This window comes from Haematobia irritans, chromosome 1 (genome assembly GCF_050003625.1).
Source record: "Haematobia irritans isolate KBUSLIRL chromosome 1, ASM5000362v1, whole genome shotgun sequence".
NCBI lineage: Eukaryota > Metazoa > Arthropoda > Insecta > Diptera > Muscidae > Haematobia > Haematobia irritans.
This window is the reverse complement of record NC_134397.1, coordinates 8,101,326-8,125,778: the sequence shown is the minus strand read 5'-3', so window position 1 is coordinate 8,125,778 and position 24,453 is coordinate 8,101,326. Positions and strand designations below refer to the sequence as shown.

Here is a 24,453-nt window from a genome sequence, read left to right as displayed (position 1 = left end):
ACGTGGTGCGCTTGCGTGCGGTATTTGTGTTTATTAATAAAAATACATTTATTTCGTAACATTTTAGAAACTGATAAGTGAATGGTGTGATGTTAGAGAAAACAAAAACACTTTATATTGATAAAAAATAAATAACTCTAAAATAAATCATATATTAAGAAACTGTATATTTCTATTAATAATTTAAAATTAGTGCGGTTTTAAATTGGTTTACATGAAAATATTCATAATGAGTGGTAATAAAATGATCTATATTTACTCTACATCTGGATCACAGTACAATTTTTTGAGTCTATATTTTTATGTTATAGCGAGTCCTTAAGGTGTGTACTAAGTTCGAGTTTAGGTGCTAAAATCAGAAATAAACCAGTAAGAAAAGTATAAAATTATACGCCTTCGATGCAAATTTAAATATAACTTGATGGAGAATAGCTCGAAACAAGTTTTTTATAAAGTTTATATTCTTTAAATGGATTACACGATTAAGAACAGAAAATCGTTTTTAAGCTTATGTAGAACGCTGTTTTTTAATTTAATATGATGAATTGTTTTCAAGTTATTCCAATATATATAGCGGAAGTGCCTTAATTTTGAACATAACCGTATATCTCAAAAAGTCGAGCTCTTAAAAAAACAAGTGTAAATTTGGATTCAGCAACCTCAAATTACTAAAAATTTGATATAAATTTTAAATGAACACAAAAACGGTTCAATTTTGTTCCCATGTATTTCTAAAGAAAACTAATCATGAAAAATTGGGATTTTAGCCACTAAACTCGAACTTAATATCCACCATAAATACTAAATGCTATATTGACAAGTGGAAATTATATCTAATTTTATAATATTTTTATTTCATTTATATTCTGAGAAGGATTTCAAAAATGTCCCATTTGTGCATGGATATGATTCCACTAATGTAGTAATTGGATGATTTTTTTCAATGTGGTAAGTTTTTCGTCCATTTGTAATAAATCCACATTTTGTATTTATTAAAAATAATTTTCATTTGCAGGATGACAGCAAATCTAATGGTATTTTTTTGGAATCTTCTTACTGTTTAATGCTAACTAAACTGATATCCCTCTTGGCTCTAAGAAAATTCTCTTGTAAGTTAAAGATCAAAATACCATAGAATTTGATAATATTTTTATATTTCATATACCTTTTTAACTTCAGAGGCTTATGACGCAAATCCACACAACAAAAACTAGCGAAATCGGTGAAATTGGACAAAAATGAAATGAAAATAGCAACTTATGGCATATATCTTTCATATGGATAGAAAATGGAAATTGATATTAATTAGTTTCATTCTACTAACATAGAATATTACTCTTTTGAAGAAGCAATTACTAACTACCGAAAAGTAACAACATACAGCGTACAAATAAAAACATTTCTTTTATTGTATATCATAAGCCATAGTTTTATGTAATATAATAAATAAATTTGAAATAAAATACTGGTAGTTATGAAAAATGGTCTTCTATTGTACGAAAAATTTCTTAGTTGTATACAGGCTTGTTGTACCTTTAATTCCTCAATTTATTTACTTCTTTGAAAATTATACTGATAAATAGTTTATTTGAAACCAATTTCTAAATATAGGATTCCCAAAAACTTGTTCATTTTTCCGGATAGCAGGAATATTTTGAATGAGTGTAAGTACATTCTTCCCTCAGCGTAGTAAGAATGATCTAAAATACGATGCAATACATAAACTTTTTTATAAGAAAATCATGAACTTATCTAGATGAAAAAAATCTTTGGCGCCAAATCATGGTCATTCTTACTATGGGTTAGTTTATTTTTCGTAAACAATAGTAAACTTTTTTTTTCGGTGTATGTACCTGACCATTAAATTTTTTTGACTTTTTGCAGAGAAAAAAATATTTTTATAGGTTACGTATAGATATGTCTAGAACCATTACCTGGCCATAAAGACCACGTACATTTGTTTCGTGACCATTTATTTTTTTAACTTTTTTGCAGCGAAAAAAAAATATAAAAACATTTAGCAGGTACACACGATTTTCATTTTGCGCGTCAGTCGTGTGTTGATTGTTACTTGGAATGGACGGAGAATACGGAATTACTGTGATTTGTGTTAATTTATTTATTCAGAAGTTGTACGCGGTTTTATGTGAACACAAAAAAGGAAAGTGTAATTGCATTTGTTCTGCATTTTGTTATATGGTATCATTTATTTTTATTTGCAGTTACATGATGTCTGCGTTTGTAAATTTGATTGACACGAAGTAAATATGGAATGATTACTTATTATTGAAATTGAACCAAAATAGAGTGTGTAAAAAATATGTGATGTCTGCTTGCACGTCATTATAAATACAAATAAACAATGAATTAGTTTATAAATAAATAAAAACAAATAAATAAAGTTGACCATGTTCTTTTAACTGGAAGAAAAACATTTTTGACGAATACCATAATATTTTAGATCGTGACCATTGTCTTTTGATTCAAACAAAATTCTTTTTATCAATATAATAATATTTTAGATGAGGACAATTTTATTTTTCTTAGAACCATGTTCACTGCGTCAACATGATTGCAGGTGAAAATGTTACATGGTCGTCGCAAAAATAGCTCCTATAATATTATCTTGCTCTTCGAATATGACCGTGTTTTCTTCACTGCGCGTACTCTCTCTGACGTTTCTAAACATATATATGGTTATACGAAATTTCTAAACTTTATATGTTTTCTTCAATATAATGAAGAAATTCAGCGATTTGGATTAATTCACATCGAAATGTTGAGATATTTTGCCAAATAAATAATTTTTATAATTTTTAATGCATTCTAACGCTTGTCTGAAACGACCTCAAATATTTTCAAAAATTTCTAGAATAGATTTAGCAGTTTTTTTCGATCAAATTTAAATAATTTATACAATTTTATTAAATTTGACCGTTTTTAACATATTTTAAAAAATATCCATTAAAATATGAAAAAAGCGAATAATAAAATTTTGAATTAAAAGATCTTCCTGTATAGTTAAAATGAATTTGCTTTTAAAGCTGCCTCTTATATCAACCATGCTTACAATTTAGCTGTTGGTAATGCTGTACAGAAGTACTTTCTAAATAGGTCATGCCCTTGTGAAAGTAACCAGGATTTACATTTAATAATAATTTGTTACCAATTCGGAACTAAGCTAACTTTAATATTATTTTTTAATCAGAGTTTTTGTTAAGAAGTTTATAAGCTTTTGCTTATAACCTCTCTGTTTTGAGAAAATAGCATCCATAATTTAAAAACAAAAAATATTGTATTAATATAGAGTGCTATAAAATTATACACACAATTGAATCGCCTGGGACCTATTTTATAAGACCTATAAATTATTTATGATGCGTAGATAACGTTTTTTTTTAATAGTTCAAGCAATAAAATAAATATAAAACAATAAATTCCAGAAACATTTGACCTTATTTATCTCAAAACCACAGAAAGTACTTGAGTTTATATGATAACCTAATATCCCTATTGAAATGGACGAGTCATTTGAAAGTGAACAAAAAATTTAATTGAAATCATTCATTTCGTTCATTTATGATAGATTCATCCACGTATACGCATCCATGGCCACTTAAAACTTTACTGTACTGCCTGTACGCTGCCACACGCTCAGAGAATGAAGCCGCCGAGTCGCGCCGCCGATTTTAGCCGTCGCCGACCCGTTTTTAGCAGTCGACGCCGCCGCCGAATATGTCGACTCATCTCGACTCAAATTTAGCCGCCAATTAATCTAAAATATTGATTTATATCAGAAAAATTTAATAATATTTGTTATAGTTTTTGCCAAAATTTTGAACTTTCCACCTTCAATCAATTAGTATCAAGTTGCTACAATAGTTTTACAAAAATTTAGCTCAAAAAATTTGAATGAAATGTAAATTTGATTGTAGGATTGGTTGTACAACTAATCTCATTACAATTCGGAAAATTTCAAATTGATTTTATAATAGATAATTTTGCGCCGCCGAACAAACAATTTTTTATCGGCTTAGCCGTCAAGCCGCCGCCGCCGTAGGAAAAAATTTAGTGTTAGCCGCCGCCGACAAAAATGGGTCGGCTTCATTCTCTGCACACGCTCTCAAATTGAATACCAAAATGAAATGTAAATTTGATTGTAGGATTGGTTGTACAACTAATCTCATTACAATTCGGAAAATTTCAAATTGATTTTATAATAGATAATTTTGCGCCGCCGAACAAACAATTTTTTATCGGCTTAGCCGTCAAGCCGCCGCCGCCGTAGGAAAAAATTTAGTGTTAGCCGCCGCCGACAAAAATGGGTCGGCTTCATTCTCTGCACACGCTCTCAAATTGAATACCAAAATTCAATTTCAATTTTTGTAGATTTTGAGTGTAGTTTGGTTGCCTGTCTGTGTATTTTTGATTGTCGGTCGGTCTTATAGGTCGGGATGGTCAGTGTTTTGTTTTTGTGAATGACACTGGATCCATCTATATTATATTTTTATACAATACATGTATACTTGACATTGTTATTTATTTAAGTTGTGCTTCAAACATAAATTCATTGATAGCCTCATAAAAAAATTATTAGAGAGGATAAAACAAGTCCAACGAAAACAAAAACATATAAAGGGTAGCTGACCCGAAGTAATACCTAATCCAAAAGAACATTTTTTTATTTCAAATTGTTGCCTTTGTTGATTTCGTTTAACTGCCATTTCGGCGAGACTATGATGAATTCGGTCCAACATTCTCTGAACGATTTTAGGTATTTTTGCAGTCGTTATGGACAACGACTATGGACGTTTGACAACACTTTCAGTATCATTATAACAATTTAGGGTGCGATGCACAAACAATTTGTTGACTTTGGGATGTTGCCAAATAGTAGCGGTAATTTTCCAGCCAAGAACCAAGAACATGCGATTTAAAGACTGTTAGTCTATTTTTTGTGGGGCTACACATTTGAAGAGCAAAACATTTTTGCCGCAAAAATGTTGTCTCGCCAAACTTAAAATGCTTGCAGAAATCAGATACACAATTTCCGAGAAAATTACATGGTTGCGACAACATGTTACATAGACCCCATCCAAAAATAATATAATTTGTTCTTAATAACATCCCGCTTTAATTTAAAGACAACATTGAAGCATTTACTCGTGAGTTACCGGTCAAAATGTTAGAAAGAGTACACCAAAAGTTGGAATAAATGGATGTACCATGAAAAAAATTGTAAACATTAAATTATATGGACCGTCGACTCAAATAAAGATTTCATTTTTTTCTGAATTTTATGTTTTTCCCTATAGCTCTTAAATACACCCACCATGAAGCTCCAAAAAACTTCCGTTTTTAATTAACTCAAACGGAAATACTGTACTTTTGATGATTTTACACAATACGAACTCTCAATAAAACAAATATCGTGTATCAGTAATTTCTTGTCCGATATTTACTAGCTTGGATGATGTCCGTGAAAATAAAGTTAACTTTAAAATTTATGATAACATTGTCTTAACGTTAACAGAGCGTTAACAGAGCTCTGCTAAGTAATTAACAGAGAAAAAATAAAGTTAACTTTAAAAAGAATAAATAGTTAAAATAAAAAAACGATCATTGTGCCAAAACTATAGAGGGGGCAGTATACACCCATATACCAAATTGTAGGGCACGATGAGTAGAATCTAAATCCGAAATAATTTCATAAGGTTCATTGCCAGAATTCGAGATATTTTCACTTTAAGTTGCGATTGAGTTAAAGTTAAAAACAAATGTGACCACTGTGCCAAAACTATAGAGGGGGCAGTATACACCCATATACCAAATTGTAGGGCACGATGAGTAGAATCTAAATCCGAAATAATTTCATAAGGTTCATTGCCAGAATTCGAGATATTTTCAATTTTAGTGTCAATTGAGTTAAAGTTAAAAACAAATGTGACCACTGTGCCAAAACTATAGAGGGGGCAGTATACACCCATATACCAAATTGTAGGGCACGATGAGTAGAATCTAAATCCGAAATAATTTCATAAGGTTCATTGCCAGAATTCGAGATATTTTCAATTTTAGTGTCAATTGAGTTAAAGTTAAAAACAAATGTGACCACTGTGCCAAAACTATAGAGGGGCAGTGGTCACATTTGTTTTTAACTTTAACTCAATCGCAACTTAAAGTGAAAATATCTCGAATTCTGGCAATGAACTTTATGAAATTATTTCGGATTTAGATTCTACTCATCGTGCCCTACAATTTGGTATATGGGTGTATACTGCCCCCTCTATAGTTTTGGCACAGTGGTCACATTTGTTTTTAACTTTAACTCAATTGACACTAAAATTGAAAATATCTCGAATTCTGGCAATGAACCTTATGAAATTATTTCGGATTTAGATTCTACTCATCGTGCCCTACAATTTGGTATATGGGTGTATACTGCCCCCTCTATAGTTTTGGCACAGTGGTCACATTTGTTTTTAACTTTAACTCAATCGCAACTTAAAGTGAAAATATCTCGAATTCTGGCAATGAACTTTATGAAATTATTTCGGATTTAGATTCTACTCATCGTGCCCTACAATTTGGTATATGGGTGTATACTGCCCCCTCTATAGTTTTGGCACAGTGGTCACATTTGTTTTTAACTTTAACTCAATTGACACTAAAATTGAAAATATCTCGAATTCTGGCAATGAACCTTATGAAATTATTTCGGATTTAGATTCTACTCATCGTGCCCTACAATTTGGTATATGGGTGTATACTGCCCCCTCTATAGTTTTGGCACAATGATCGTTTTTTTATTTTAACTATTTGTTCTTTTTAAAGTTAACTTTATTTTTTCTCTGTTAAGCACTTAGCAGAGCACTGTTAACGCTCTGTTAACGTTAAGACAATGTTATCATAAATTTTAAAGTTAACTTTATTTTCACGGACATGCTTGGATGTACCAAGAAAAAATCTTAAAACAAATATGGACCGTACCATCGACTCAAAGATTTCATGAATTTTTTTATGAATTTTATGTGTTTTCCTATAGCTCTTTAAAAATTAACCCTTTATATTGTAGTTGGCATATTCTAAAATAAACCCACGTGAAGTCCCAAAAAAACATTCGTTTTTTATTAACTTAGACGCAAATACATTACTTTTGATCGTTTCAAACAATACGAACTCTCAATAAAACAAATATCGTGTATTAGTCTGACACACAGAAGGCATCGCTAGTATTAAATGCATATTATTTTTATATAGTACCAACCTTCAAATGATTCGTGTCAAAATTTGACGTCTGTAAGTCAATTAGTTTGTGAGATAGAGCGTCTTTTGTGAAGCAACTTTTTTCTAAAGCGATAATTAAAAAAATAATGGAACCTTCATCCTCAGGTTAATAAGATTATTTTTGTGTTTTTTGTTTTTATATGTGACTTGTGTTATTATTTGAAATTTAGTTTCTCTCGTAAGTCTTTAAATTAGAGGATTTCGAGAAATATGTCGACAAATAGTTGTGAATAAAGCCAAATTAAGTAAAAAAGTTAATTTTTTCTAAAACAATAAACTCTTTTGAAAGCATAGATGAAAAAGTTGTCTGCACTTTTTTGCACATTTTGAAATTAAATGGAAATACATTTTTCAACCCCTGGTACTATATGTCCCCAACTGTGCACAAATATTTATTACTTGGAGCAGAAAAAATTAACCACGCTTTACTTCCAATTGGACAGTTGTCGGAAGAAGCGCAAGAAGCTAGAAACAAAGATTTTAAAAATTTAAAGAGCATTTTTTGCGAAAATGTTCTAGGGAAAAGTCAAATGAAGAGATATTTAAAAGACTGTTAATTAACATACTTCGGATCCAGTTATATCAGAAATGAGAAATTAAAAGAGAAGAAACCCCACAATTTGCCTATGGAAGCAATTCAAATGTTGATAAGTCTGAATTCTAACCCTCTCTAATATACAACAACAAGGAACATGTGCAACTAATAACAAATTTATTTTTTTGGGTGTACATCCATTCATTCCAACGTTATACTCACTCGCCATTTTGTGAACTGTGACAGCTTAAGATTGATTAGTATTATCTGAATGAGTTTTGGGTAGCGTACATAAATCTTATTGATTGATTATGTCTATGTTCCGTTCCTTTAAATGCAGTATGAAACCCAGAGTATGTAGATAGTTTATAAGCGTATAAAATGAAATGATCTTTCCCCATCCCATTAGTTTCGTAGTGTAAATATGTGTGGCAATGTTTTTGTTTTTTCGGAAGAGTTTGGATTTTACAATCAATTACGTCAGTAAAGAGATAATATTCTTTAATAGTTTTTACCGAAGATGTTATTGCAAGCTAACTATTTTATTACTATAGTATTTTTAGGCAAGTACTAGGTTCGATTTTCGGTTTTATTCGAAGTTTAAAGACTTAAATGTCTACATTGATGGCAAAGACAAAAGTTTCACTTAGGATTATATACGAGTATACTTTGAAAATGCCAAATATTTTATTAAATTTATATTAAATCAGAAATTCCTGGAAACAAACTGTGCTCTAGGGATTGTTATCATAATCAAACTTATACGACTTTCCGTCAGTATATATTAACATTTAGATATTGTTTTGCTACTTCAAAATTCACATTGAATACAATGGTGCATTTAAGTTTGTTTTCCACATTTTTATCAAACAAACGTACCAGTTTGGAAAATATTTTAAACTTTTGGAAAACACATTACTTTGACAGTAAACTAAAAACTCGAAAATGTTTCTTTTACATTTCGTACAATCTAACATTTATATTGATAAATCTAATTTAATGAAGCTAAATTCTAAAAAAAAAAACTCAAAAATGTTTCTTTTTCATTTCATTCAATCTAACATTTATAGTTATAAATCTAATTTAATTAAATTCAATTTAACCATCACTGCATGTAAAATTTTCAAATAGAGAAGGCTATCAACAGTGATATGCCTTGAATGTGTATAAAAACAATTCTTCACATTTAATACAGGAAGTTAGCAGTACAAATAAACTGAAGAAATTTTTGTGCTTATAAGAGAATTCATCATTTTCCTTAGATTATATCATCTACTTTTTTCTCAAAGTCCATTAGAAAATTTTTGGAAACTATGGAACTTTAGACTTGTTTGTTTTGCATTAAAGATGTTTGTATTGATAGGGACTCAAATATACGATTTATTCTAGTAAATATATTTCTAATGGACCTATACGATCATATTTATGTAGGATTTTTCCCAGAAACGTTATCCCGGGAATTCCCGGGAAATTTCTATTTTTTCCGCTTCCCGGGAAATTTTCTTTACAATATTTTATATATAATAGAGAGTTTTATATGGCAAATGACATTTGAAATCTAGTTAAAGTGGATTTTGGAAGTGTAATGTGAATAACTAGGGCAGCAAGTCGTAGTAGTTGCCTGTGGAACATACATAGTCGTGGGTTCTAATCCAGAATCCAACGGATTAGAACCCACGAAGTTTACACTTCCTAATTTATGATTGTCATATTTCTGTAAACCGACATTCCGATAGACTGGTAGACTGAGTAAACCTTCAAAAACAACGGGACATTTTACCTTATGTAACCCACGTTGGCAATTGCATAATTTCATAATTATTGCAAGTATGTTTTGTTTTATGGAATAAGAAAATTCCAACCTTTTTTAAGATAATTACTTTAATTTCAAATTTATACCTTATATACATTAGGCTTGAAATCTATTAGAATTGGGGTTTAAAACCCTTATTTATAGGGCATACGGCAACTGAAATCTAGTTAAAGTGGATTTTGGAAGTGTAATGTGAATGTCGTATTACCTGGTAGTGTTTCCCCTTTGGGAATATTAACTGAACATGTGCATTTATTGACCCCTTTTAACGATGGTGAAATCGAAATATGTTTCTTTCATTTCCAAACAGTTTTTTAGTGTTACAAAAAATCCCACTATATTAATAGTGTTCTTCCGAAAACTATACCGAAAGAGACTGCCTTAACTATTGTGAGAATGCTTTGTATTACAAAATATTTCGTGTTTTAGTATGATTTATGGCTGATGTAAGAGAACAACATAATATATATTGTTAGTTGTCCAGAGAGCCCCTTATAATCGTAGCTTTAGGCGATTTCTAATTTATTCAAATGTTTAAATGTATTCCACATCAAAGCAGGTTTCCCTTTGACCGGGATCCCGGGAAATTCGAAAAAAATTCATGCTTTCCCGGGAATGCAAAAAGTCCGGAAAAAGAAAACCCTATATTTATGGGATTGCAATTGAATATTTAAAATTTAAGGCAAATCGAATGTTGCTGTTTCAAACTAATGAAATATGGACATTGTTATTGAGACCCATTCTATGCTTTTGCAAAAGTTTCATACTCCGTCCATCAGTCATGAGAGAAATAGCCCATAGTATATTTACATTAATTAATAGTGTATTCTTTTACAGCTTCCACGAAGTTGTTTTAGAAGGAAATTGAAAATATTTTGTGTTCTTATGTTACAGATTAAAACTAATGATAAATGAATGAAGACTTGCTGCAACTAAAAATAAATAAAAAAAATAGACAAGAACCTTTCTCTCATCAAATTTATAGTTGAATATTACAATCATTTAATTCAACAGTCAAGTTTCCTGATTGCTGGAATAGTAAACATTTTTTAGTCGAAACTATAGTAAGTTTGCTGTTTAAGCAAAAGATAATGCTGCAAACAAAAGTTGCTGAAACAACAAACTATTTGACTGTAATTAATTACTTTTGAAAGTGTGGGTACAGCAAACAAACGGGCGGATAGAATATCAAACTGGCCAATAATTTTATTAATTTTATTTTATGGAGTCAGAACCAAATATTTGGATCATCGTATGTCTTAAGGATCTTATAAGTAAAAATTGTACAATGCAATAACACATTGGAGAATTTTTTTATAAATATAGCAAAACAATATTTGTACCACTGATACAATTTATCTTAAAGACAGTGTTAACGATTTCGCAAGATACGGAAACTATACATAAGTACGTTAACTAAACATGTGACTTCTTGCTTGCATGTATTCAAATTTTGAAATCTAGGTCAAAATCTACACAATGTAACGAAACTTACAATATATCCAAGTGTTTTCCTATTTTGTGTTGCTCCAAGCAAAAAAAAAAACATTGATTTTTGGCTTAAGTAGGCATAACAATTTTAGTACTTTTTTTCTAGATTGTTTGGCAAGGTAGCAACGAAAAATATATGCAGAGGGTGCAACGTTGTATATTTCATGAAGATTATTAATTAGTAAACATGCATTATTAAACTACTAATTAATGTCAATATACATATAAATACATTTAAACGAATTTTAATAATACCAAATGTGTAATATTATCTAGATAATAAAGATTGTTCAATTATTATTATGAATTTAAAAAAAAGGCTTTCTAAATACAAGTTATAAATACTTTGATATTCATTATTTATATCAATTCATATTGATAATATCTATGAGTGACATCAATTAAAAAATAATTAATGCAATAAAAATTTGAATTAATTTTTGTGATTAATTTCTTTTATTGAAAACTTAATGGAATGAATAAAATTTAAATATATATATATATATATATATATATATATATATATATATATATATATATATATATATATATATATATATATATATATATATATATATATATATATATATATATATATATATATATATATATATATATATATATATATATATATATATATATATATATATATATATATATATATATATATATATATATATATATATATATATATATATATATATATATATATATATATATATATATATATATATATATATATATATATATATATATATATATATATATATATATATATATATATATATATATATATATATATATATATATATATATATATATATATATATATATATATATATATATATATATATATATATATATATATATATATATATATATATATATATATATATATATATATATATATAAAGGGTGATTTGTTAAGAGCTTGATAACTTTTTTTTTTTAAAAAAACGCATAAAATTTGCAAAATCTCATCGGTTCTTTATTTGAAACGTTAGATTGGTCCATGACATTTACTTTTTGAAGATAATTTCATTTAAATGTTGACCGCGGCTGCGTCTTAGGTGGTCCATTCGGAAAGTCCAATTTTGGGCAACTTTTTCGAGCATTTCGGCCGGAATAGCCCGAATTTCTTCGGAAATGTTGTCTTCCAAAGCTGGAATAGTTGCTGGCTTATTTCTGTAGACTTTAGACTTGACGTAGCCCCACAAAAAATAGTCTAAAGGCGTCAAATCGCATGATCTTGGTGGCCAACTTACCGGTCCATTTCTTGAGATGAATTGTTCTCCGAAGTTTTCCCTCAAAATGGCCATAGAATCGCGAGCTGTGTGGCATGTAGCGCCATCTTGTTGAAACCACATGTCAACCAAGTTCAGTTCTTCCATTTTTGGCAACAAAAAGTTTGTTAGCATCGAACGATAGCGATCGCCATTCACCGTAACGTTGCGTCCAACAGCATCTTTGAAAAAATACGGTCCAATGATTCCACCAGCGTACAAACCACACCAAACAGTGCATTTTTCGGGATGCATGGGCAGTTCTTGAACGGCTTCTGGTTGCTCTTCACTCCAAATGCGGCAATTTTGCTTATTTACGTAGCCATTCAACCAGAAATGAGCCTCATCGCTGAACAAAATTTGTCGATAAAAAAGCGGATTTTCTGCCAACTTTTCTAGGGCCCATTCACTGAAAATTCGACGTTGTGGCAGATCGTTCGTCTATTCATGATGAAATGTCAAAGCATACTGAGCATCTTTCTCTTTGACACCATGTCTGAAATCCCACGTGATCTGTCAAATACTAATGCATGAAAATCCTAACCTCAAAAGAATCACCCTTTATATATATATATATATATATATATATATATATATATATATATATATATATATATATATATATATATATATATATATATATATATATATATATATATATATATATATATATATATATATATATATATAAAACTAACGTACGCAAACATTCATTAGGGTACAGGAAACTTTCTCCGAACATAATAACTCCATTTACTAAAATAAAGTTAAATTGGTTTTAGTGAAATAGGTGGTTCACTTTATTGTTTTTGTGTGAACTTTATTCTCTATACGTTATCTATAATTAGGTTATCCTCAATATTCAAAACATCTAGAAATTCATAAACTGTTAAAAAAAAATTTCTTTAAATCCCATATATCTTTATAAACAATTAACAGTAACGATACCATCTCTAATGCCAATAGCTGGGCTTTGTATTATCCATGAGTTTCTTATACTGTCAATTTATCCCAATATTGTCATTTGAAAAAAAAGCTTAGCTAAAGCTTACATAATTGAATATCTCCTTGCGAATGCATTTCTGATTTCCAATCTTTTGATTTACAATGAAGTGACATTAAATAACATCCTCTTCCAACGTTCCCTTTAAATATTCAAAAACTCATTTTTGGTAGACAACTATTACTAGTAAGTCATTAAAAGAAAATATTATTTTGTTGACAAAGTCATTAACAAAGTCCTTTAGATAAGATTATTGTGTTATCTGTCGATGCCGACAACGATAGTAAACACCCCTATATATAATGAAGTGAAATTCTTATCTTTCTCTATTCAGCTCATAAATCAAGATAAGATTAAATTGAGGTACACGAAAAACGAAAGAAAAGATATATGACAGGCTGATTATTTATTTAAGTAAAACTGATACATATACATTTTATCTAATCTAAGCTATTCATTGATATGCCCAAACACTCACTCCCAAATCCTTGCTTTCAAAGCAAAAATAGAACAATGATTGAATTTTACTTTCAAAAATCCCATATTGTTGCCATTCAGCTCTGTTACTAATATCAAATTAATTTCAAATCTCTTTCTTCTCTTTATAGTCGGAATCCACATCTACATCGATATCATCGAACAATTCCAAGCCCATAGCCACCAAATGCGTCTTTTGTGCACAAACATTGGGCATTAATGATCGTCCAAAATTGCTGGAGTGTCTGCATGTCACATGCTCTCAGTGTATGAGTACAAAATTTGCCGAATTGGATCGCACAATGCCACCTTTGATACATTGTCCTATGTGTAATATGGCATCACAAAATGAATTCATAATCGATAATCAATTTCTTATCGAGCATTGTACGGCTGGGGAAATGTTAAATGATCCCAACGATGGATCGGGGGGCTCAAAAGCCTCGGCCAATATACCATGCAGCAGTTGTTCGGATAATAACATAGCCACTTCATGGTGTGTTGATTGTTCCGAATATATTTGTGATAGCTGTGTGCAGGCACATCAACGTTTAAAAATCACCAAGGATCACACAATCAAACCCAAAGAGGAGGCCAATTCAGATCAATCGCCCAGCTCGGCCTTAGACAAGTTACACATGTGTATATTGCATCCCCAGGAAAAACTATCGTTATACTGTGAAACCTGCGAGAAACTCACTTGTAGGGATTGCCAATTATCCGATCACAGAGATCATAAATACAAATTTGCCCATGAAATAGCCACAGAGACTAGGCAGTCTATAAACTCTATGGTGGCCGAAATCAATTATAAACGCTTCCTACTTTCGTCTGCCATGCAAGTTATCGCAGAACGTCAAAAGGTCATATCGGATAAGAAAAAGGAACTAATCAAAGAAATCACCGCCATGGTGGTGACCATAACCAATACTGTGAATATGCGAGGCAAACAATTGGTAATGCGTCTCAATGAGGTGTGCGACGGCAAGTTGAAGCTGCTGATCGATAAGCGTGATTCGCTTATTTCACTCTCGGATAATACGGACTATTGCATTGAATTTATCAACAATGTTTTGGATAAGGGCAGCGATTATGCCATATTGTCGAGCAAGAAATCGTTGGTGCGACATTTACAGAAACTGAAATGTCAGCGGGCAGATATACCCAATCCTGATATACCATTACGTATTGATTTACAAATGTGTCAAATTCAACAATTGCAAAAAGGTATGCGTCCACCATTTTAAAATTCATTTCATTGATATTGATGCTAAATTCCTTGTTTTTACAGAAATTTCACGACTTGGCAGCATTTTGGTTGATGGCAAACCCTATCCACCACAACCATCACCTCCTCCACAACAAGTTCGCCAACAACCCAGTCCCAATATGGCACCACCCCTAAGGCCGGGAATGCCACCTGGAATGCCGTCTGGATTATCACCGGGTGGTCCACCCCCTGGTGGACCATTTGGTGGTCCCCAAAATGGTCCTGGCCTGTATAGTAGTAGTTCGCAACAACAACATGTTCATAACATGCAAATGAATCGCAATTTTCCTGGAGAGGGGCACGGTAAGGGTAGGCAAAAATCGTTCACAAAGTCACTTTTAGTATTTCAATTTTATTCCCCTTTCCTTTCACGTCTCACGCCAATGGCAAGCAATCGCCATGGAAGAGAACATGTTTTCTACTCTTTATAATGATGATAATATTTAAATGATTTTGTTGTTGTATTTTCATTTGCATATTAATTGACGACAGTGCGCTACAGTGGAATGCCACCAACATTAGCAATGCAAAGACAAGGAGGACAGCCACATGTTAGTTCCTCAACACATCCACAAAATATGGGTAAGTAGAGAAAAGAAGAGGCAAGCATACTCGTCTGAGCAAATGTAGATTTCCAAAAAAATTTGGTCCCCTCTAATTAATAATTTTGTTTGCATTTTTAATGAATATTATTATTATTATTTCTAACTTATTTAAGACATAAGCCTTCGAGGACTATTAAATAATCAAGCCGCTCAAAGTCCGAATCAACCGCCTCATATGCAACCATTTAATGGTCCACCAAGTTATCCAGGTGGACCACAAGGAGCGCCATCACCGCACCAACAAATGGGCCCACAAATGCGTCAGCATTTTATGGGAGGTCCACCGGGTCAACAACACCAGAACTTCCCCCAAACGCCGCCTGGTGGACCAAATAATCCCAATTTCATGAACAATAGTGCCGCTGCGGCGGCAGCAGCTCGATTCCAAACCTACCAACGTATGTCCAGTCATGCCCAGCAACAAGCGGCGGTGGCAGCAATGGCTTCTAGTGGAGGAGGAGGTGGTCAGATCCCCTCTCCTGGACCCATGCAGAGACCTCAAATGCATCATAATCCAATGCAAAATGTAAGTATATATTTGTCCTGTTTTTGTTCGAAATTTGCAAGTCTATATATAATTTTTTTCTTTTTAGAACATGGGGTTTCACGGAAGCCAACCCAACTACAATCCCGGTCATCCGCAAACATCACCCCAACTAAGTGGCAATAGTGGTGGTAGTTTGCATATGGCTAAATGGCATATACCTCAATCAGCTCAAAGTAATACAAATGGTTTAGTCCTGTCTGGAGTCTTTAATAATTTTTATTTCTTACAGCTTGTCCCCAACAAGGTCCTAATATTATGGGGTTTGCCAATGGCCGGCAAAATGAAAATTTTAAGATATCTCTAAAATCACCAAATACTCTAAAGAATACAACACCTCCCACAACAGGTAGTTCAGCTGGTCATGGTATGCCTGGTGGCAGTGGCGCTGGTAATAATACAAATTCTCTCATAAATGCCGCATCGTTGGGTCTAAGTCCAGCCGTTTCCATCCTGCCAAATGTGACATCGACAAATCCTAAAACACCGAGTCCCAGTACACATGAGGTAAATTGATAAAAAACAAACAAATTTTAGAAAAGTCGGATTTTGACATAAATGGGTTGATTATTCCATTTGATTCCATTAAATTCAGCTTTAAACTCTTACTCCAATTTAAACGTACAAACCTATTTAATTCCAATTTTCAATTTTTTAAAACCTATATTTGGATTAGTAAAAAAACTGGAATATTTATTACTAAGTTAGAAGGGATTTTCAAACTCATTTTATAATTTTATGGAAAAAGCTTTTTCGAACATCTTAGTTAATGGTAATAACATATTTCATTTATGTTTTTTTTCTTCAAACAGAACTCAAAGGATTTTACTGAACCCATTGATAAAGTACGAGACGATTCTATAAATGATTTAATGGCAACAATTGCAAAATTAGATTCAAATGGTGTCCAGGTATTACCAGAGGGACGTACAAAAACAACCTCGCCACAGGTCCACAGTTCAACGGATTTATCCAATACGCAAGAAGGTATGTAGTCTTTATTTCAAAATTAATTTGCAACGTTATGCTTCTTCAATTAGTTATGTCCCATTATCCAATAACACATTTATTTTTTTTGGTTACTTCTGAGTTGAGATATATTTTTCTTTTTGTACAGTTCACATGTTTATGAGTTCTTAAATACTTGCCCCCTTCAGATCCTAAAACGCCTGCTAAAGATCCTTTTTTGAATAATCCTTAATCTTTACACATACAAGTCCTAACAAATCCAACATTATTGTTTATAATAATTAACAATTTAACGTAAATTAAATTTTAGCTGCTGGTAGTGTTTTTATAATTACTTGTAACTTTGCTTTGTTTATTTCTTTTCTCGAAAATAATCCAAATCATAAACATATCGATCATTGAAAACCAAACCAATAACCAAAAAAATCGAAATGTATCTAATCCATATTGCCATCAAATTCAATTCTCATATATAAAAATAACAACCATATATATGCATATACTAAAATCACATCAATATCAACCAATATGCAAAAAAAAAATATTTTGAAACACATAACTAATAAAAAGTTCATAATAATAAAACTACCGAAAAAGATGACCCAAATGAGGATTGGTGTGCCGTATGCTTGGATGGAGGTGAATTAATGTGCTGCGACAAGTGCCCTAAAGTTTTCCATCAGAATTGTCATATTCCTGCCATCTCCTCACTACCCGATGAAAGTGAAAGTTGGCAATGTCTTTTATGTGTCAACCTAAAAGAATTGGCTAATAATCCAGAAAACCTACAAAAGAATGCCGGAGAACTTAGCCGTTTGGAATTGCAGATACTACAACGTATATGCCTGGAGCTTTTCTGTCAATATGAACAAAGTTTACATTTCCGTGAGCCGGAACCACCATCAAATACGGCTTACTATGAAATCATATGCAAGTAAGTATATATTAATGAAATTTAAACAAATAAGTCTGTTATTGACTGTAGTGGGTGTTAGCTAAAACATTGACTTAATGAAAGGAAATTCGTGATTTTTTTTCTCGATTTATTAAGACTTTGGAAAAATCACTTTAAAACTTTGTAATAATGAACATTTTAATTTTTGCGTTTCTTGTAATAATACATAGAGAATAATTTTATTTGATTTTTGTCGAATTTTCGGTATTATTTTTAAATTTTTGTTGTTACTCAAAATTAATTTTTAATATTAACTTTTATAAAAATTAAATAATACCATATTTTGATTGTTTTAGCAATCATCCCATTTTCAGCAGATTTTTTTAATGTAACTACGAAATTTGCTTGAGTCATAGACTTAATACATTTTTTCCAGATTAGAAAATGTATATTATTTATTCATATTGTATCAACATCTAATCGAAAGTTTCGTACTCCAATTTGATTAATTTAACTGATAATAATATGTTTCAATTTTTCGGCAAATGTTTCTCCAATGTTTTAAGACGTCATTCTTAACAGCAGTTGTTCTATTGATTTAGCAGACTTATTTTTATTGTTATTTCTAATCAATTTCTCAATCAAATTAATATCTATTTTTGTTTTCAGCCCCATGTCTTTGGATGTTATACGCACACGCTTGGATCCTTCAAGTCCTAATCATTACAAGGACATTGCTTCGTTTATATCAGATGTTCGCTTGATTTTTAAGAATACTTACCTATTCTATCAAGTGAGTAATATGGTAATGAAGTTTAAATTTTTTTTGTTTGTTTAATGTCTTCCACTTAACTATTCCTTAACTGTCGCAACCTTAACTGTTTTTTCTTTTTTTATGTTTGGTATGCATGGTAAAACTTTGCATGAGCAAGTTTTGTTCGTTTCCTCAAGATTAGGAATAAGGTAGAGATTTATATAGGGATGGGATGGAGTTTCCTTCCATATATATACTATATAACATATAGTATCGTCTTGTTATTCTAAATTAACCTTCCGTCCGTAAACAGTCGTTCTGTAGAAGTGGCGTGCAGCAATAAGAAGTGCAAGGCCTAACATTATATAATCAGAATTATAGAATTTTGAATGAGGGTCTAAAGTTCTTCCCAACGATTTATTATTTTGAGAACTAATGAACAAAAATGGTCCCTGATGTCCAATTCTGAAAAATACCGTGGTAGTGGAGCCCAAAAATAAGAAGTCATTGACGAGTCCAGGCTGTAACATAATGATGGCATAACCAGAATTAGTGTGACTTATGAAAACATATTAGTTGGTGCTAACCTACAAAAGACCCCGTCCGATGAATGAAGTGGCTAGAGCGATTTTTTATTTTGAGAGCTAAGAACTAGAAAATGGTAGCAGGGTCAAAATCTGGAGAATGCTGGAAGCAATTCGAAACCCAAAGATCAAATATCGCATATACTTAGCTCTACAAGAGAGTAGTACTGTGTCATCACAATGGACTGATTAGTCTAAGTGAACCTAAAATACTAGACTACTACTACAACTAACCTAGCTCACCAATAACGTGTATCAACAAATTCTTGCTTTTAAAATTGTAAATTACTTGTAGTGGTGTATCTGTGTTTCATTCTTTTCGTTGATTATTCTTTGTTTATTAGGTCTTTTATAATGTTTAATTTATTTTTCAGGAGGATTCCAAGACCTATACAAATGCCAAATACTTGGAAAATTTCTTTGAAGAACAATTAGCCAAATGGTTACCAAGTTTTGCCAACAAGAATCACACACACAATTCCAATACTTTACTCTCGAATACAATGACAAATGGTGGCAGCAACAGTAACAATGCTTCTACATCAGCATCCCCAGCGCCTGGTGCCCCTTCACCATCGCTGGACCAAAGTGGACGTAAAAGTGTAAATTCCGTTATAGTCAGCATGAATACGAACAGCAATGGCAGTAATGCATCATTACATCGGTCAGGTGATGACAACACTGAAGACGGGTGCAATCCGGCAAAGAGACAGCGTAAACAGACCGAATAGGGTAAGATTATTGAAGACAATCTTAATATATTCATGGAAATATTACATAAAATATAGCATTATGCCCATTTGCAACCGAATGCAAAATAACAGTAACTGAACTCAAAACTCAAGAGCCTATAGATAATGAGCAAAGTAACAATGTCTATGCGCATAAATAATGTAATATTACGTGAAATAAGAAACTAAAGTTTGACTTTTAGTGATTTTGATTGTAACTTCAACGAAAAGAAATGATAGGCTATAAATCCATAGAGGAGACAGGTATTGAAAAATTATCTCTCATTGAAGCATAAAAGCTTTAATAATCTCACAGCCCTTCGTTTGTATTTCATATAATCAAGTAACATCTATGGCTTCGATTATCAATGAAATGGCAAAAAATGCAAACCAACAAACCAACAAACCAACTGGAAAGACAAACCCCACTTATAAAATTAGATTTGATAGAAAATACCAAACCTAAAAACAAAAATTTAAATTAAGCAAAAAGCCTTAGCCACGAAGAGACGTCTAAGAGCATTCTGTATAAAAGAAAGAAGTATGAATGGATAGTAATAGCATTCTATAAAATATGCAACTAATGAACAAATTAAGAAAACATAATAAACATATATATTTTATATATAAAGAATAAGATTAATGTAAATACACAACTACTACTCAGAAACAAATTTCGCGTACATTTATATGTTAAGCTATCTGTAATACCCTTTATATTATATTTAGCATCCTCCCACTTTTCCTTTAATTGTGGAAAAGGCAACAAAAAAACAACATTCAATATTTGAAAATATTGAATATATTTATATATAAAGAATTAAAAAATCATTGCAATTTTTTATTTATTCAAACCATACCACAATAATCAATCATGACCATACATAAATCTACATATTCACATAAACAAAGATTTTCATAAAATACCAATTCCCCAACACCATTCTTAACAGCTTCACATAAAAAAAATAGAAGAAGGGTATATGCGAATACTATTTGTAAAATTCAGTTGTATACTTCCTACTCACTTTTCGTAATTTTTTTTACATATTAATATTGTGATAGTTTTGCAAATATTTTCAAAACATAAGTTTTTTCTCATAAACAAATACATCTTGTTTTTTTTTTAGTTGATTTAATTTTAGTTCTTTATTAGACAATTTTTTGTCTTTATGTGCATACTGCGGTTATTTTCGCTATGCTAACCATAAGCACAAAATCTGTGAGGTATTATCATGGATTATTAAAAGTTGTCAGAAATACGAATTAAAACTGTATTATTGATATGGAAACGAAAATTTCACCAAGGGTTTTAAAATGGGTTTGGCAGTTAATTTCATTTCTGAGGCACAATTTGTTACATGTCTCCAACGAAAACCATATTTCAAGTGTGTACTGAAATATCGTTTGTACGATTATTAAGAGTTCACTTTAAGAATCTTAAAGAAAGAAAGATAAAATGTAAAAAATCCACTTATGACTTCTCATAATTTCGAAAATTAATTTAAATCAGTCTTATCTATGGATAGTGAATAATAATGAACAATTTTCGAAAATTAATTTAAAACAGTCTTATCTATGGATAGTGAATAATAATGAACAATTTTACAAACTGTTTTCATCTCCCACAAAAATTGGCTTTTATTAATATTAAATTCGACTATTTTTTTTTTTTTTTTGAAGATTGTGATTACAATCCTTCAAAACTTCAAAAGTCGTCAATTCCAAAAGTTTTGTAGTTTTTCCTTATGATTACAATTCGTAACGTCAAAATTGTTATTGGTACGTTATTATCGACAGTAACGAAAATATTTGAAAAATCGTCACAAGCCGATTATTAGGCTATAGTTTAAAATGAAATCAAAATGTTCAATGTATACGGTTTACTTTAGAAGACATTACTATTAAGCATATATTTATATATTCACGCTAATTTTGCAATATTAATTATATATTCACAAAGCAAGTTATTTCAAAAATTTATTAAATTATTTCTTTACGATATTCAATCCCGTACAAATCGGCCTGACCCACATCTCTAATTAAACATCTATCATTGAGATAAAAATGGAATCCGTAAGTACACAAAGAAAAAGTGTGCACCGTTCAGCATCACCTAAAATAAACCAATTCCTTTTGATTACACTAAAAATACAATAATATTTTCTAATGTGAGAAAAATATCCAAAAGAGTTGTTAGGCTTAATGCTTAGATAAACACGACATAGGGCCAGAGAACCACCGTGGTGAAATGGTTACTATGGCTGCCTTACATACAAAGGACCACCCTCTAGGTTTAATCTCGTCTTGGGCCGTAAAGAGCCAAAAATTGTCCCATCTGCAATTTATCACCTGCAGAAACTTTTTTCTTCTCCATGTAATCCTATACAAAGTATAGCACGCCTTTAGAACTCATTAAACTGAGACCCTGAAAGGAATATAGGAGTAATAGGAATTTGAACACCCCTATGTTCAATGCGGGTACACCAACTTTTCAACTTGCTGGTAAATTACCTTTTTATTACAAAAATAAACAAATTCCTATTTTATGACTTTAGAAACACTAAAATGTTAAAGAAAATATCTCAATTGTTGGTCCTGATTGTCGAATGTAAGGCAATTTAAAATCGAGTACAATTCACTATAATTTGGCAATCATATACAGTAAATTTAATTTTTACTTTTGGATCAAAAATAGAATTCAAGGAATTTTAAATACTTTGTTTTTTAAATCTTTTGTTGTTTAGTGACAATTATTTTTAACGAAGTAAAGAAATTAGATCATTTCTGATTATTTTTTTTAGACAAAACGACAGATATTAACTACTGAGAATAAAAATGGTGAAAATTGGAATAACAAATCAAAATGGATTTTCCAAAAATTGTAGTTAAACTAAACATAGGTGGAATTGGTGATTTGAAATCCTATTATTATTCCTCAAATCCTATTATTATTCCTCATACCCTCTTCCAATTAACACATGTGCTTCAAATTTAAGCTAATACCCTAAAATATAACATGCACTTACATACTTGAATGCCTCCATTAGTGAATCTACACAAATACATTTTTCCAAAACATATCCTAAAAATGTTCACTTCATTTGCATTTCCAATGACACCAGAATATTAAAAAAAAAAATACAAAATATAAATAAAATATAATATGACACATAATCCAAAAAGAAAAAAGTATTGTTGTTGTGTATGATGAATTAATAAAAATTATTACATCTAAAGAAAATATAATAAGAAAAAACTATAAATACAAAAATATATACATACACATATGTAGGCTTAATAAAATGGAAACCACCATAATTAAACAAAGAAGGAAACATTATAAAAGAAACATAAATATAAATAAATGTATACATAAAAACTATAAAAATAGTTTTAAGTAATAATTAGAAAGATTTCGCATAGAATTTGGACTTGTGTTTTTTATTATGTTTCTTCATTTTTTTAAATAGTGATTAGAATATAGAATTTCCAATTTCTTTAACTATATGTACTATATATGAGTAGATAACTATCTTAAGATAAAAAACAGCACTATACATCCTAGAATAGAATAACATGAACTAGAAATAAGTGAAGAAAAATAAGGAATTTCGTAGTTACGCAAAATGGAAACAACACTGAAACTCATTAGTTTTAAAAACTAATTGGCAAAATAAAGTAAACAAAATAAAAAACAAAAATATTAATATTTTACAATAAAACCCTATACATAAAAATAATAATTTATTAAGAATTATTGATGAAAGAACATTGATTGCATTACACTGAGCTCCATCTGTCTCAACTCCAATCATTACAAAACCACCCAAAATATAAATTAACATCCATAGGAACCTATTTATAGTATAGCATTGACATACACCTTAAAATGTATTTGTAATCATAAAAAAAATCGCTGGGATTTTAGAATGCAACAATGTCAAGTCTTAATTGTATGGCTAATGGCAATGACAAGGGATATAATTTCAGTTTCCCTCCTAAACATGACAAAATAAAAAAAGTAATTAAGAAATTACTAGATTTCTTTAATACCCAAAACACCCTCTAAATTAGAAATTCAATTAACACCAGACCTAAACCTAAAATTTGTAATGAAGGATAATATTTACCAAATGTTTCCACAAACAAACAAAAAAAAAAAGAAACACTTGAAACTCCCAATTTGTATTTTTAAAAGTTATTATTAAT

At 30.7% G+C, this 24,453-nt stretch overlaps 1 protein-coding gene and 1 long non-coding RNA gene across 9 annotated transcripts in view; both read left to right on the top strand.

Moving 5' to 3' along the window:
* The window catches only part of bon (tripartite motif-containing protein bonus), an 81,196-nt gene extending 57,251 nt beyond the window's left edge, over positions 1 to 23,945 (top strand). The window contains exons 2-11 of one of the 8 annotated variants that reach the window (XM_075289138.1): positions 14,021 to 15,116; positions 15,181 to 15,459; positions 15,649 to 15,741; positions 15,878 to 16,290; positions 16,358 to 16,484; positions 16,541 to 16,815; positions 17,121 to 17,295; positions 17,848 to 18,211; positions 18,842 to 18,977; positions 19,885 to 23,945. In XM_075289138.1, the coding sequence (XP_075145253.1) occupies positions 14,021 to 15,116; positions 15,181 to 15,459; positions 15,649 to 15,741; positions 15,878 to 16,290; positions 16,358 to 16,484; positions 16,541 to 16,815; positions 17,121 to 17,295; positions 17,848 to 18,211; positions 18,842 to 18,977; positions 19,885 to 20,241 (3,315 nt within the window). In that variant the 3' untranslated portion in view covers positions 20,242 to 23,945. Of the gene's footprint in view, positions 1 to 14,020; positions 15,117 to 15,180; positions 15,469 to 15,648; positions 15,742 to 15,877; positions 16,291 to 16,357; positions 16,485 to 16,540; positions 16,816 to 17,120; positions 17,296 to 17,847; positions 18,212 to 18,841; positions 18,978 to 19,884 lie in introns of all 8 variants that reach the window. The other 7 variants (XM_075289145.1, XM_075289144.1, XM_075289139.1 and 4 more) reach the window with 7 other exon arrangements.
* Positions 874 to 1,409, top strand: LOC142237259 (uncharacterized). The gene is made up of 3 exons (XR_012722413.1): positions 874 to 948; positions 1,016 to 1,109; positions 1,180 to 1,409. It is a non-coding gene; the product is annotated as an uncharacterized LOC142237259 (long non-coding RNA).
* Positions 23,946 to 24,453: the final 508 nt, after the last annotated feature.